General features: G+C 35.7%; 1 protein-coding gene across 14 annotated transcripts in view; it reads left to right on the forward strand.

Annotated features, from left to right (window-relative positions):
- The first annotated feature begins 1,134 nt into the window (after positions 1-1,134).
- Positions 1,135-17,009, forward strand: part of PHF14 (PHD finger protein 14) — a 203,542-nt gene continuing 187,667 nt past the window's right edge. For 11 of the 14 annotated variants that reach the window (XR_006268455.1, XR_006268454.1, XM_043462730.1 and 8 more), the window contains exons 1-4: positions 1,135-1,607; positions 2,109-2,219; positions 10,660-11,432; positions 16,565-16,709. Coding sequence is in view for 12 of the 14 variants with exons in the window: in XM_043462730.1 (XP_043318665.1) it covers position 1,607; positions 2,109-2,219; positions 10,660-11,432; positions 16,565-16,709 (1,030 nt within the window). In the remaining 2 variants the exon portion in view is untranslated. The remainder of the gene's footprint in view (positions 1,608-2,108; positions 2,220-10,659; positions 11,433-16,564; positions 16,710-17,009) is intronic. The other 3 variants (XM_043462729.1, XM_043462731.1, XM_043462732.1) reach the window with 1 other exon arrangement.

The raw sequence follows: 17,009 nt of genomic DNA on the forward strand, positions 1-17,009 counted from the left end.
ATGCCCTGGAGCAACTAAGGCCATGGGCCACAACTACTGAGACCAAGCTCTAGAGCCTGCAAACGTCAGCTAGAGAAGCCACTGCAATGTGAAGCCCACAGACCACAACCAGAGAGTGGCCTGCTTGCCGCGACTAGAGAAAGGTGTACAACAACGAAGACCCAGCACAGATAAATAAAATTTTAAAAAGCAAAAAAAATAAAAAATAAAAAAAACCCAAAAAACAAAAAACAAACGTTCTTTGGGAAGACTTCTCTTAGCATGTGTACTTTTTCTCTGGCAGCCCCTTTCACAATATGTAGTAATTGCTCACTGACTTATTTGTATCCTCAACTGTATCTTAAGCTCTGACAGGGAAAAGGTAACTTTCTTGCTGAAGGTACAGCCTCTATGTAATCATGCCCTAAATTGCACTATGTAAGTATTTATTATTTTTTTCAAATTTAGTATTATAAAATTCAATTACAGTTCACAAAAGAATTCACGTTTTCTTTAAAGAATAAGCGCCCCTACTGTATTGCATGATTTGCTCCTTCTATATTTCATTTACAGTCCTTCCTAACTCTGTATTTCCCTATGCTACAAACATTACCACTCAATATATATCTGGGAATACATAAACAATCAGCTTTATTCTAATCTTCCTTTCTCCTTGATATAGAAACACGTAAAAAGTATTAATACTGCTCAGATTCTAACATTTTAACATTGTTTTTTAAAAATAGCTACCCTGTATACGAATAAATGTGGCATTTGAAACTGCTGAAGAACTGAAATCCAATTGTACATACTCTCGTATTTTTATGGATTTAAAAATTCATCTTAAAAAATAAATTATCCAAGTGTATGCAAAGCACTATTCCACATTCATGGAGACACACGCACTGCTCTGTCCTGTCAGAAACAAACACTGACCTACGTATTTGGACTGAGAGCCCAGCATAAGGGATCTGCAGGCAGAGGGTTTGGGAAGGCTCTCAGTTGCCGCTCGGCATTACTCGGCTCCTCTCGGCTCCCCCTCGGCTTTGCGTTCGGCTTCATTCGGCTCCGTTCGGCTCCTCCTCTCGGAGACACAGCTGAGGCGACTCGCGCGCACGCGCTCTCAGCTTCTGCTGCTCTTAGGGCCGCTCTCTAGCTCGTGTTTTCACTTCCTTCTCTTCAGAGCTGTATCCGGGTCGTTGTTTTCTCTATTGTCAGGCAACCGGCCTCGGACTGTGCGGATTCTGGGTCTTTTGTTGCTTTTGTTTGCGGGATAATAAAGTTTTTCTCTCCTTTATTTTTTATCTAAGCGTTTTAACGGGGTAAATTAACTCCTCAGGGCTGCCGGGTTGGCCGCGCTGCCTGGGCCGGAGGGCGCCTTTGGCCGGGAGGCGCCAAAGGAAGGCGCTCGAGGGGCCGGGGTCGGTTCTCCTAGGACCGGGGGCCGGGGGGCGGGAGGGGAGCGGCGGGGCTGCACCTGGGGCGCCCCGGTCAGGTCCGCGCCGCCGCCTATTTTTAATAGCATCTTTTGGACTTGTTTCCTTGGTCTCAGTCCTCGACCTCGGCGCTGCCTGTGCTATCGCAGCCTCTCCCTAGGTCTCCTCCAAACGACCACCTCGGATTCCTTAGTAAGTGTGTCGGAGGCGTCCGCGGGGAGACTGGTCCATTTCAGCCCTTCAAGAAGTCGGGGCCGGCGGGGGCAGGGCGGGGGCGGGAGAGTCCTGTGGGAAGATGTACCCTCCGCGGACGCTCCCCCTCCACGATCCGTGGGAATGGACATAGTTTTTATATTCCCTGGGCTTTGCATTTTCTATTGACTGTTAACGATGTCTTAGTGAGGGATTACAGGGAGCAAGTCTCAGAAGCAAGATGTTCAAGAGGGCCAGTTTTGATTTTGGTCGCCCTGGGCTCGTATTTGCTGCGCCTTGGGGCTGAACCTGCCCATGGAGCTGGCCGGCCAGCCCCAGTAATCCCACCCCAACCTTCCACCACACCATTTGCTGAGAACTGAATTAAGACAAAGATTTGCACCACCTGCAGGAGGTCATCTGTACCTTCCTTCAGCACCACAACTCTCCCTCGCGCTTGGTGGGATTATGAATAACGTTGTAATGTTTTTCTTTTAACAGTGGATCGCAGCTCCAAGAGGAGGCAGGTGAAGCCTTTGGCAGCTTCTCTGCTAGAAGCTCTCGATTATGATAGTTCAGATGACAGTGATTTTAAAGTTGGAGATGCTTCAGGTAAACGTTTATTTCTCGCTTCCCTTTTCCCAGCTCTTTGGAGCTGGGCTGATTTTCAGACGTTGCTTAAAAAGAATGGATTTTAATTAAAATGTCAATATAAAGTTAAAGCACATAAACTTAATTTTGTCCGTTTGATTTCCTACATTTCCCTTAGAGTGTGTCATTGAATAATGCTAACTACTTCTGTTTTTGTTGCTATTTATCAGATAACTGTCAGAGAAGGATTTATTTCAAAGATGCAGTAATATTGTAAATCACCTATACCTTAATAAAGGCTTCCCTGATAGCTCAGTTGGTAAAGAATCCACCTGCGATGCAGGAGACCCTGGTTCCATTCCTGGGTGGGGAAGATCCGCTGCAGAAGAGACAGGCTACCCACTCCAGTATCCTTGGGCTTCCCTTGTGGCTCCGCTGGTAAAGAATCTGCCTGCAATGTGGGAGACCTGGGTTGGATCCCTGGGTTGGGAAGATCCACTGGAGAAGGGAAAGGCTACCCACTCCAGTATTCTGGCCTAGAGAATTCCATAGGCTGTATAGTCCATGAGGTCACAAAGAGTCGGACACGACTGAGCAACTTTCACTTTCATACCTGAATAAACACCAAACAAAAAGACACAGTGGAAAACAAAAAGACACAAAGATGCAGAAGTGTTTCTCTGTTGTTTACTTAAAGATACATTTATGCTTCTTTTATGGACAGAGTGGGGAAAAATCTAGAGGTAATCTTAAAGTAGAGTACTGTTCTGAGAGTAGTAGGAGTCTTGAACCACCCAGGAAGAGAGTTTGTCTTTTAAGGTTGGTTGGCACCCTCTGAAAGGAGTTTTGCTTTTTGTCTATTAGCTCCCTTACCAGCGTAGAATTGACAAAAGTAAAAAGTTGTACTTTGGTAGGGGCCTTTAAAAATCTGAGCTACAAAGCATGCATGCTTGCTCATTTTATTTTGTGATTTTAAAAATAAACTTTTTAAAAAAGTCATAGGGTAATATAGACAACTGAAATTATATAGTAACATTGTACACAATTGAAAAATGGAAAGATATGTTTTTCCTTTTATCTTTTGTTCATTGTAATTCAAGACATATCTACATAAAAAGTTTTCACTGCAGAAATCTGAGAAATACAAATTATGTTTAAATATTTTATGTGAAAAATACAAGTACACATGAACAATAAAAATTAATTCCATCCCTTTTGACAGAAATTTAAATCAAGCGAGAAATTAAAGCCCTTTTGATTTTATCCTTTTAACAGTTTTATTCTTCTAGAGAATTTTCAGTGCTTAGTCCTATTTCTCTCCTAATTTTTTTTTTTTTCCCCTGCCAGATGTGGTAGGAAGGGATGAAATTTGGTTGTGTTGTGTTACTATTTTACTTTTAATAGCATCAACAGGCACAGTTTGCATTGTGATTTACCAACAACTTTTTGTTTCCATAACCTCATTTAATTTTTACAGTAACTTTGGAAGAGATACTATTTTACAGATAACAGGGGCACTGAGTTTAAAGAATTTGCATGAAGCCACTTAGCCTAAATGGATCTACTCCAGTTCTTAAGATTCTCAACATTTTTAATGCTTTCACTGCTTAGGTCCTGAAAGATGTAGATGTAGTCTTAAATTGAAACTACTGTACTTACTTATCAAGGTGACTAATTGAGGTTACTCCCAGCAGTCAAAAGTTGTAAAATTTATCTTGTTTGATTTTTTTACCCTTTTATTTCTCAGCTCTTTCATCTCTCACTTGGTTTATTGTTGTTTGGTATTTCCAAAGAAGGGGGGAAAAAGGAAGGGAAAGAAGTAAAATCTAAACCTATTTCAGTGCTCTTGTTGAAAACTGGCAGAAAGGAGTATCCTTGGCTAGAATGCAGCTTAGGTTTGTCATATTGAGACTGTAAACTGACAAAAATGGTTGGGTCTCAGAAATGATGACTTATTAGAATACTGTTAGGGAAAAACTCCAAAGCTTAATTTCTTTTAAGTAGTCCATAATTAGTTTTATGACAGTAAATTCTGACTTTGCATATAATTTTTCTCATTTTATTTATTGAGATGTAGCACTTCTCTTTACAAGGGTTAAAATAATCTAATGATACAAATTACTTTCTCAAAATAATTTTTGGTATCAAGCTAAATAGAGACTCCTCACCTTGTTAAATTTTAATCATGGTTGATGTGAATTATCTGTTACTTGTGAAAGTGGTAGACTGAGTTTTGTTAGGTTGATAATTTTTTTTTTTTAGTCTTCTAAAGCACTTAAAAATGTATACTTTTGGTTGTCTAGTCTGCTATACTTGTAATTTCCTTCCTGGGCCCCAAAGGTCACAAATTTATTTGTGTAGCTCTTGTTGTCATAACTGAGAGTTTAGTAGAAAATTATTTTTTTTTTGAAATGGGTAATAGTAGAAATTGACTTGTATTTTCCACTCTTGGTCAAGGTGTATTGTCTCCCATAGCTGAGATACTGGCTTATCTATACTACCAGTGCTTCCTCTTTGAATCCTTTCTCTTCTCTTTGTAAGGACTCTCATAGGAAATAAGACATTTGAGTTACCACTGTTTTTCAAACATGTTGAAGTTATGGAATCCCAACCCTACTTAGTAATAGGCAATTAAACTGGAGGTGGAAAAATAGTAACTGAATAGTAATAATCTTTAATAATAGCTAGTAATAATAGTCTTTCTGATCATAGCTTCTTTCAAAGCAGTCTTTAGAAATCACTACTTCTGGACTTCCCTGGTGGTCTGGTGGTGAAGACTGCCCTTTCAATGCAGGGGTTGCTGTTTCAGTCTTTGATTGGGGAACTAAGATCCCATATGTTTCATGGCCAAAAAAAGACCCCCATAAACTTGTTAAAAATGACTAACTCTAATAAACTGTTGACTTCCTTCAGACTTAATGTTACAGTGGTTAGAGTGGTGGGCCTCAGGTTTTTAATTGGATTCTATGCCTCAATTTCTTCTGGTATTCATTTTGAATTTTGAAATTCAGCTGCAAAACTTTATATTTCTGTCTGGCTTTAAGAATAAATATTGAAATTTCTGAAAACTTATGAAATTTCTGAGAAATTATGCAGATAGACATAATTTATTTTTATGCTTCTCAGATAAAATAGAAAAAGATAAAATTCAGAAAAGACTTGCCAATAAAGTTGGCAAGTTATTAGCAACAGTTAAGTGTTACTAGCTTCTACCTTTAGAAAAGTATGAACTGAAAATAGACCATCTTTTATTTTATCTCTAATGTGAAAGTAGGAATAAATTTATCATTTTTGATTGAGGACAATCACTAAGTAAATTTTCAAGTTAATCCTAAATAATGTGTAAGCATATCAGATTTATGGTGGTTACCACCAGAAGAACCATATATAAAAATGTTAGCTGGTACCCTATGAAATTAATCAGCTTTATAGGACTAAAGGCAGTTGATTATTGACAGTTTCATAGTTTGGCTTAAAGTGATTATATCTGAGACTATGACTTAAGACTGGGGATAGGAGACATTTAAGATAGGATTGAATCTGCCTACAGTTCAAGAGACCTGGGTTAGATCCCGGGGTCGGGAAGACCCCCTGGAGAAGGAAATGGCAACCCGCTCCAGTATTCTTGCCTGGAAAATCTCAAGGACAGAAGAGCCTGGTGGGCTACAATCCATGGGGTAGCAAGAGTCAGACACAACTTGGTAACTAAACCACCACATGCAACTGGAATAATGTTGAAGATAAATGCATGTGTTACTTTTATTAAACAAGATAAAATAGTGCTGTGTCTCCCCAACCCTTGGCCAAAGTAAGATGGTTAACATTAGCTCTTGAGCCATAGTTAGTTTTGTTGTTGTTTAGTTGTTCAGTTGTGTCTGACTTTGTGACCCCATGGACGTTAACCTGCCAGGCTTCTCTGCCCATGGGATTTTCCAGGCAAGAATACTGGGGTGAGTTGCTGTTTCCTTCTCTAGGGGATCTTCCCTACCCAGGGATTGAACCTGCATCTTCTGCATTGGCAGGCAGATTCTTTACCACTGATCCACCAGGGAAGCCCATAGTTAGTTTGGTTGGTCCAAATTGCCAGGAAACAATTTAACCAATAGATTGAGACTAGATTTTGCCTTTGTAGTATTTTCTGCTTAACTGACTTTGGCTAATGAGCAGATCTGGTTTTTCATTAACCGTTGTTTTGCTTAAAATTTCTTTGCTGGATGTTATGATGAATTCACAAAGAAATAATGATAATACTGGAATGATTAAATCCAAAGCAGATAGATGTTATAAGGCATGATCTAGTTCCAGTCTTTCAAAGGAGATGGGATTACTTTAGACTGGCTTGATTTAGAAAGATTCATTGAAGAGATGAGAGTTGAACTAGGATGTAAAAGAGTCCCAACCTAGGTGAGGGAAACATGAGGTGTTATGGAGGATGGTAAATGTCATTTATATATGGAGATCAGAATTTGAATAAAAGAACTGTGGGAGAGATGAGCCCAGGAAAATAGAATGAGGCCAAATTGAGGTCTTACATGTCAGACCAGGGTTCATAATCTCAGCAACACTGGCATTTTGTTTTGGTTAATTCTTTGTTGTGGAGGCTGTCCTTTGTATTGGGGGATACAGAGATATAGCAGCATCTCTGTCTTCTACTAACTGCCGTTAACATCTACCCTTCCTAACTCCTACCCCAGCCCTGCCCTTTTGTGGCAACCATTATGTCTAGACATGGCCAAATGTTTTCTGTGGGACAAAATTGTACCCACTTGAGTACCACTGGTCTAGATTTACCCAGAAAATATAAAGTGACACAACTGGAACTAGAGTAAGCGGTAGAAGATGAGTTGTGTTGACTGGCTTTTAAAAAGAGATATACTAGATTAGCTTACAGTGTCCCCAGGATGATAGCTGAATAACTACTAGACTGGTGATGTGTCAGTTATCTGTTGTATATGTGTATAATCCTAATTATTGTTACATCAGCTCAATAAACAGAATAGTTAAATAATTAAGATTGATGAACAAAGATGATTCTTTATATTGCAAAGCTATCGTAAAACTGAATTAAATCATTCTGATTTAATTGCTTAATATTTATTAACTGATTCTATTATTTGATATTTATCATGGGGAAAACTTAAGCATTTAATATTGAAGGGATTCTTTAAGGTTGACTTCTAATTTCTTTAACTGTAAAACATTTAACTGTCTGTTCATGGAAATATCTGTTGCTTGGAGAGGTTTTGATATATTGTATTTGAGAAAGGTTACCATTAATTTTACTGACTAGGAGGTAGGGATTTCAATTTTAAAGATTTTTTTTCTCACATTTTTTATTGTAGAATTAGAATTAATTCTATTCTTATGTCCACAATAGCTGTATTTGAAATATCTGGTTTATTTCTCTAGTCTATTATTAATTTTTTCTTTTTTTTTTAATGCTTGTAAGAGTGATGGACTTGGAACATTGTTTCAATTTATAGGAATAGGAAATTTTTCATTGCAGTCTACAAAAATACAATTATAGATAGCCCAGGACTCTTATTTTTCTCATTGTCATTATTACTAAGTAATGCCTGTGACTAAATATTGTTTGTCTCCATCCCCCAAGTGCATATTTACTGAAAAGAAGTTACGACTGATCAGTTGAAGTTATTTTTCAGAAATTAGAGAAAAGTAAAATTTGATAATTCCTGATCCCCTGCATTTGGAATATGGCTAATGTGTTATATTTGGAGAATGGAGGGTTGGGTAAGCTACTAGGATTGGAATTCATGGGAAAATCTCAGATTCTTCTAATAATGTTAACAAATATAAAACATTTAACTAATCTATTTAAGATTCTGCTTTCTATTCAGGCATGATAACACAAAAACAGATTCAAAGAGTACTTTTAAAAATAATTTATTGGCATTGGCAAAACAACCAAAACAAAATTGCAGAAATTCTTGACATTTTGTAAAATTTCCAAGTAATGTTTACCAAAGTTGAAGCAGTCTTGGTTTTGATCAGGAGCCCACCTTTGTGCCCCACTTGATCATTTTTTTCTATCTACTATTATGTGTTTACTGGTAAAAGTTATTAGGAGTACTTTTTAATTAAGAAAAAATTCTACAAGGTTAATCCAGAAGAAAAGTACCTTTTCTCCATTTCCCAGCTTTCTTAATTATAATTAATTATATTTACTTATAATTAATTATAATTAATCTGCATTGCTTGCAGGATGTTCTAGTTTTCTTTAGTCAGTATGCACAAAGATCCATCTTTGCCTCTGAAGCATTTGGTTAACTCTGCTTATTATTTATTATATCTTTATCTGAAAATGAGCTTCACTGGTGGCTCAGAAGGTCAAGAATCTGCCTGAAATGCAGGAGACCTGGGTTTGATCCCTGGGTCAGGAAGATCCCTGGAGAAGGGAATGGCTAGTATTCTTGCGTAGAGAATCTCATGGACAGAGGAGCCTGGTGGGCTACAATCCGTGGGGTCGCAGAGTTGGACGCTACTGAGCAACTTTCACTTTACTTTCACTTTTATCTAAAATTACCTGGGAACTATTTTTTTTTTTTTTAACCAGAGGTATTTTTTTCTTGGTAGTTTGAGTCTAATAGTTGTGAGTGGTATGAAAAGATCACCATTTTTTTCTTTAATGATTTGTAGAGCTGTTGGACTTTCCCTATTTTTAAGTGATACTGGGTTCACACTCTTAAAATTTGCTCACAAATTCAAAGATATTTCCTATGTTTGACATAAACTCATTTGATGATAAAATCTGACTGGAACTGACAGGAGTTTACTTGTAGGGTTTACTTATCATACTTGTAAATCTTCGTACTTTTCACTGCAGAAATAATGTGTTTGATTGTAGCATAGTACCATAGACCCCGCTGGCGGGGTTAGTGTAATGTATTGTGCATGCACCATGCTACGTTTGCAGAATCTGAAAAAAAAAAATCTAAATTCTGAAACACATCTGGCTCCAAAAGTTTCAAACAAAGGGTTGTTGGCTTACATGATACTACTCTTGTGGCCTTTGCAAGATTGTTCAGGTTGAGAATGCTTTTTTCACTGCAGTCCTGAATGAGACATAGGCACTGTATGATAATCCTGAGATTGACAGTGCTTTTGCAGGCTCAATCAGCATTGACTGAATGTTAGTCTGTGTTTTTTATGTGATTTAACTTCCAGGATTTTTCTTCATCAGCTGTTTGTAAAGGATTTCTGAGATGTTTTAGAAACCAGATACTAATAACAGACAACTTTCTTTACTTTGAACGCCCAGGTAATTATAGAGGCTAATGCTGGTTGAGTTAACAAAAATTAAAATGGTGTGAAAATATGAATTTTTTCCATGATTTTATGATTACCCTTTTCTTGGTTATAGGTACAAAATATTCATCACCCTACAGATTTTACTATTGATGTTGGCTACGACCTGATTATTGACTGGTTTGTTTCCTACTTCTTCCTGCTCTCCTTCCACAAATATTTTAGATTCTTATTTATTTAATTATTTGTAAAGAGGCTTGGAATGCTACTGAATACTGTTGGTCTAAAAGGGTGTGGACTGCCCTAGGCAGGAATGGATAGCACTTGCTAGGAAACTTGTGGTCCTGCATGAACTCTTAATATCCTCAGCCTATCTTTTTAGTGACAACTGTGCTTGCTCTTGCCTAAGATGGATTAGTTTTTAAAAAATGCACTAATTTATTTCAATCTAGGGACTCTAGTAGTTAATGCCTAGAACCTTTGGAAGTTTAGGTGACTCTTTTGTTGATATGAACAGTATCCTAATAAGCAGAAAAATTGATAACTTAAATCTTGCAGCCTCCATTTTCTGTGCCATTGCTATTGTCTGTTTTTCCCTTGTGTATTTGGTGCTCCTAAATTTGATTGGTATATTAGAGATATGGTACAGGCTGACTGTCATAAATATCTGGGTTCACTTTTGCTAGGTAAAGAGTGAGGTAAATGAAACAGTTTTTTTTTTTTTTGGGTCAGATTTTTCTTGCTCTGAATGTGACTCCATGCTTGCCAGTCCATGTAATTTATGAAAGAAACATGTAAGAGAAGAAGAATGTAATCTGTATTATAAAGTTAAAATCAAGTGCTCAATTTAAAAAGAAGCACATTTACTTTTAGAAAAAAAAAAATGCCTCTAAAGTATCAAGTATAGTGTGAGATGTATGACACAAAATAGTGGTCCTCGTTTTAGAGTATGTTTTAATTTAAAGTTACATATATTCATTGTCATTAGTGCTATACTAAACTAGAATCATTATATCAATTTCATTGATTTATTATTTAACCAGGTTGGGAATGTCTACCATTCTTTGACTTAAATTTGTTTATATTGTTTTGCAAGTTATTCACAAATTTTGGTGGTTTCATTTGTGTCAGCGTTGTGTGTGTGTGTGTGTATGTATATACATATGTGTGGTTTTTTTTCTCATATTTTCAACAGATTCTGAAGGGAGTGGTAATGGAAGTGAAGATCCTTCAAAGGACAGTGGAGAAGGTTCCTGTAGTGATTCTGAAGAAAATATTTTAGAGGAAGAACTGAATGAAGACATTAAAGTAAAAGAAGAACAACTTAAAAATTCTGCAGAGGAAGAAGTACTGTCATCAGAAAAACAGTTAATTAAGGTGGAAAAGAAAGAGGAAGAAGAGAATGGAGAAAGACCTAGAAAGAAAAAGGAAAAAGAGAAGGAGAAAGAAAAGGAAAAAGAGAAAGAGAAGGAGAAAGAAAAAGCAACAATATCTGATAATGTGGCTGCTGCTGCTGCTTCCACCACGCCAGCCACAAGTCCTCCTGCTGCTAACACATGTCCTTCAGTCCCCACTACCACAACTACTGAGGAGCAAGTCAGCGAGCCAAAAAAGTGGAACCTTCGTCGGAACCGACCACTTTTGGATTTTGTGTCCATGGAAGAGCTGAATGACATGGATGACTATGACAGTGAAGATGACAATGATTGGCGACCCACTGTAGTAAAAAGAAAGGGAAGATCTGCATCTCAGAAGGAAGGAAGTGATGGAGACAATGAGGATGACGAAGATGAGGGGAGTGGGAGTGATGAGGATGAGAATGATGAAGGCAACGATGAAGATCATAGCAGTCCTGCCAGTGAAGGGGGCTGCAAGAAGAAGAAGAGTAAAGTTCTTAGCAGAAACAGTGCTGATGATGAGGAACTGACCAATGATAGCCTGACACTATCTCAGAGCAAGAGTAATGAGGTAGATCAACCCAATTTTTATGATATCTGTCTGTCTGGGGAAAAGGGAATTCTTCTCTAAACCATTCTACCCATTATATTAAGTGGCTTCCTTGAAATCCTGTTCTTAGACAGCTGTGGGAGTGAATGAGCACCCTAACTGTAACATTTATTCATTTGGTCAGCCCACTTTTATTGAGTATCTCCTATTTGTCACCATCCTCAAGGAGCGCATAATCACCGTTCTCAAGGAGCTCAGTCTATACTTAAATATTTTTATGTCCATACCGGTAGAGTTTTTTCCATTTTCTATCCCCTCAGTCCATTGTTCATTGGCCTGCTAAATGGTCCTGAGTGGGTTATGAAAACAAAGATCACCTTTCTTTCAACTTAGTTGTATCCATATCTGCATAAAAATTTAGAGTACTTTTAAGAGTACTTTCAAGTAGAGCAACAAAGAATTTAATTGTCTCAGGCTTTTAGAGATTCATTTTAAAGGTAATTCCTTTTTTAGTTGTAGCACCCTCCTGAATAGTCACCAGATCATTGCTTTAGGTGTGTGGAAGTAAATACAAATTATATATGTATATATGTTTAGTGAATAAGTTCTCTCTACAAAAAAATGAAAACAAACATTCTATGCTAAAACAAACATTACTATCATAAAACTACAATAATGACTCAGTTCTTCCACTTGAAGTTCTACTACTGAAAGTTAGGTTTATCCATTGGGCCCAAGATGCAGCATTCAAGACTCTTCAAACACATTTGTATCTCTTTGTCTGTGTGTTTATGTATATGTTTTTCTTCAAAAGAAAGACTGAATTGTTGTCTTACATGTAGATGTATCTGTTACATCACATGAAAGACTATAATGATTGTCTGTCATTCCATTAATGTGTTGATAGTCATGAAAATTCACTTCTTTAACAAGCACTTGTTTTTTGTTTTTTTATGTTGTTGAAGTAGATTAAATTGGTAGAAAGATTTTCCTTTTATGCTTCATTTGTTCTTTTACATTTCTTCTGTTTATAAGTTTTACATAACAGTGATTTTCTATTTTAAGTTTCATTTAACAGTCTGTATTTCCAATTTAAGGAAACAGAAGTATGGAAAATCCAGTTGTTCGTAATTGATTTAAGCATGTATCCAGTTTATTTTATAGCACTTTATGCTAGTCTATATCTCCTGACTAAGTTTACCTTTGGCAGTATTTCTTCATTTTTATTAGCATGACAGTCACACAAGGAGGCTGGCTAGTGACGGGGGCAGTATGAATTGGATTTATGCTTAGGTGTGAGGGAATGTCTAGAAATTTGCTATGTAAAATCTGTGTAAATTATCCAGTTGTTAATAATCTGTACTATATAACACATTGCTTGAGAGATTGTAGACTATATTTTATGATACATATAAAGGTGATATGTGCTGTTTAATATTTTTCTACTAAACAGAAAAGATTCTGGTAAATAGTGGGGCTTTATTTAGGTTAATAGTCCCTAAGGAATGAGATTCCAGAGCATTTCTTGGATGAGTACTTTGATGAAGTTGTCAAGAAAGTTCTTCTTATAGTAACTAAATTAATTCTTTTTGTGTTAATTTATGTTAATTTTCCTTTTGCTCCACTCTGTATAGAAATATAGGAGAATTTATGGAAGATTAATTTTCCCTCAATAATATTCTACCTGAAAGCTTGATAACTGTTTTTTTCCAAGACTGTTTTTCAAACTCCTCCATTATTTTTGATGATTCTGGTTCTACATAAATGCCATTCAAATTAATGTTAAATTTTAATAGAAAACTAATAAATTCAGTTTATGTTTCTAAATTTCCTATTTATATAATCTTGATTTTGTAAAAAGATGATTAAAAATAATCCTTGTTGTCTGACCAGTGTTTGAATTTTAATATTCCTGGTTAATTTAGGTAGTGATACCTTGTCAAGCATTCATTAGTTAATAGGTATATATCCAATTATATTTGAAATTTTATTTTTCTATGCTTTTACTTCATTTCAAATACTACTTTCTTTGTAGTAGAGATGGCTGAAAATATAGTTTTAGAATACGTAATAGAATTGTATTTAGCCTGTACGCAGGCAGATTTTTTTTCTTGGCTTCTGTCAGGTGCATTTTTAGGGCTGTGATATTGGGTATTATGTAAATGATGCCTAGGAACTTTCATAATTTTGAAATTTTTTAGGGGAAGTTGACATTCTTTTTGAGTGGAGGCCTTTTATAATTACTGGCTCTTAATGGTCTTACTATGTGTATGCTGTAGGCCTTGAAATGCTCTAGAGCAGTGATTCTCAAACTTTTTGGTTCAGGATACCTTTATACTCTTAAAAATTGAGGACCATAATTATTATTTATATACATTATATCTTTTGATATTTGCCATTTGCAATTAAAACTCAGAAATTTTAAAAAACGAAATGTATAGAAGCATAGAAGTTGTTGGATTGGTGACACCATCCCATGTCATGTAACTTCTGGAAATCTTCATCATATACCCATGAGAGAGAGTGAAAAGGCAAACATCCATAGTATTTACCTGTTAGAACCCCTGAAAGAGAGTTCCCTAGGCCACAATTTGAGAACTGCTGTTCTAGAATTGGGCATTTGATAACCTGCGTTTTCTTCACATGGGCATATCTTTGTCAGTGGCATTATGGCATTTTTTTGAATTTAAGTGCAATCTGAACAGTACTTTTGGAATATGGTTACATGTCTTTTTCATCCTTTTATTTTGAAGTTTCTGAGATTCACTAAGGTTATCTTACCTTTTAGTTTTCTGAAGTAAGTTTTTTTGGGGGAGGGCTGTGTAGTATTTTTAGATAATGGTTCCCAGACTTTGAAAGAAGCACTTTGGGTGAGAATTAGTATATGATAGAAAATCATCTTAGTAGAACTTTTCAGGTGTAAGTTGGGTTTTTTTTCTTCATAACAGGCTCTGTTATGTTAAATGGATTAGATGTCTTACTGTGTGAAGAGATTGTTGTCATCTGAATTTTCCTAATTTTGCCTATTTCTGTCTCTTTGTATTTAATTTTTAGTAAGACTCTGCAATGATGGGTATCAGCCAGAATTGCCAGTTAACTTTGTTTTCGCTGCCTCTATATGATAATATGTGTAGAGAGAAAATGGAATAGAGATATAATTAAGACATTTACTGTTTTTTCTGAGCAAAATGGACAAATAGGAAAATAATAGAATTAGAGCTACTACCTATTGATGTTCGTTTTTCTGATCCTTAGACATTTACTTATTTCCTACATGGGTAAATCTTTTTTTCAAGGGCTAATTAGTTATTGTAATTCCACCAGAGAAATACAGGCAGAGTGCATTAACATGAGTAGCTTCTCAGTTATCAAACTCTGGTCATTTGCTCACGGTTTTTTTGGTCTATTATTTTTTTAATCTGGATGTGGTATTCTTTAAAAAAAAAATGGATTTACCATAGGAAAATATTTAAACTAGCAGTGCTTATTGAGGCTTATAACTTTCCTTTTGGGATTCAAGGAAGATTCCCAGTGTATGTAGTAACTGGTCAGCTCATATTTCTGTTTTTGGACCATCTTCAAAGTACCGAAGAAAGGAGAATGGGAATGATCATTTATTGAATACCTAGTATGTATCAGGAACATTTTTGCCATGTTTTCTTGTTAATTCTTACAAGAATCTGATGAGGTAGGTATTATTTTTGTCATACCATTTTACAGGTGAGAAAGCTTCAGCTTTGAGATTTGGGGATGAAAATCTGGGCAGATTTTTGTTTTGCTCACTGTACTAAAGTAGTTTAAAACATGAGTTTTCTTTTTAGGAAATTTTAACCTTATTTGCTAGCCACATGCAACGCCCCAGACTACTTTGGTTTTATAACAAAAGGAGTAAAGTAGAGAATTTTAAAGTGCTAGAATTCTCAAGAGAAATGACATTGCCTCCTTGTTAACTTTTGCATTATTTTCTGTTTTTTTATTTAGGTCAGCTGCAAGTTTAGATTAATTACACAGAAAATATCTTGAAAGAATGTTATTAATTGTGACAGTCGTGTCATTCAGATGTTATTTACAAATTGCAGTTGAAATTACTCTAAATATTACCTGTGGATATTGGTCAGTTTAAAAGAATATAGAAATATAAAAATGTTAACATGAAATAATATATTTAATGAATGTGTGATATGGAACTAATTTATTTTGTTTCTGAATATGGTTAGGTTCTTAAATGAAAATATATAGACTCAGATGCCATCTTTTATTACATGTAATGCTAAGCTCAGTGCATTAAATAGCAGATATCATTATCTTGTTAATTTGTATTTAAAGTTTAAATTCATAATGCAGAAGGTTTAAATTAAATGGAGCACTCTCTTCCTTTTTTTTTTTTAAATATTCCTGAATGCATTTTCCTTTCTTTTATATTTCAATTAACTAGGTGTTCACTAGGTATTTCTTGACAAAAGGCTAATAGAGTTGTCTGACTCTTCTAGAAGTCAGTCTGGATCCTTTTTTAGATGATTTTCTTTACCTGTATACACCAATTTCCAATGCAGACTTTCATGGAAAGTCTTTCCAAGATCCAGACTTTCATGGATCTTTCATCCAGCAGTTTGATGACTCTGGAAATTCTAGATTCCCCACCACTAAAGGAATTTAGTCTGTAACTATACCATCACATACATATTTGCCTATATGTTATCTTGAATTGATTTTTTTTTTATTATTTAATATGTATGTGTCTTGTCTCCCCTAGATAGGATTATAAGCTTGCTAAGTGTAGGAACCATTCTTACATTTTTAAGACTCATATAGAATTAGTGATTACTTGTGGGTTAATTTTACCTTTCTCCGAGTTTCAGGGGTCAGGCTATATTCAGAATGGCAAAGCAGATGAAGAGTGGTTGGTTATAAGCTTGGTTTTATATTTATTTGGGAAGAGAGAATATGGAACTTGGAGAGAAGTAAAAAATTAGAGAGAGGGTTCTTAGAGGGTCCTTTAACAAAGAGATATACTTCTCAAATGTGGCGCACTTGGGAATTACTAAAATAATGGAGTATGCAGCATAATTTTGGAAATGCAGAAAATGATTTAGGATGAGAATTTTATTAAAATTACCTTTTAAATATGTGATTTTCTGATATTTTATTATTAGGACTCGCTGATTCTTGAGAAGAGTCAAAACTGGAGTTCTCAGAAAATGGACCATATTCTGATTTGCTGTGTTTGTCTTGGAGATAACAGTGAGGATGCGGATGAAATAATTCAGTGCGACAATTGTGGCATTACCGTTCATGAAGGTAATTTTGCTTTGTTTTGTTTCCTTTCAGAAATGACTGGTTGACACTGCATTTGTAAAAGTAATACCAGCTATTTTACATATGTACTATACTAATTTTTCTATAATATGTTATGATATTTAACCTGCAATAAGACATACTGAATTTTCAAATTATGATGGGTATTATTTTTTCAGGTTAGGTTCATTTAAAATGTGTTTTAAAATAATCAAAATAGATTATTACTGTACATAAATCATTATTTCTTTGAAGGTCAGTACTATGATATTTTCTTTTATGGCATTATTTCTAGTTTTTAAC

Source organism: Cervus canadensis, chromosome 3 (assembly GCF_019320065.1).
Source record: "Cervus canadensis isolate Bull #8, Minnesota chromosome 3, ASM1932006v1, whole genome shotgun sequence".
Lineage (NCBI taxonomy): Eukaryota > Metazoa > Chordata > Mammalia > Artiodactyla > Cervidae > Cervus > Cervus canadensis.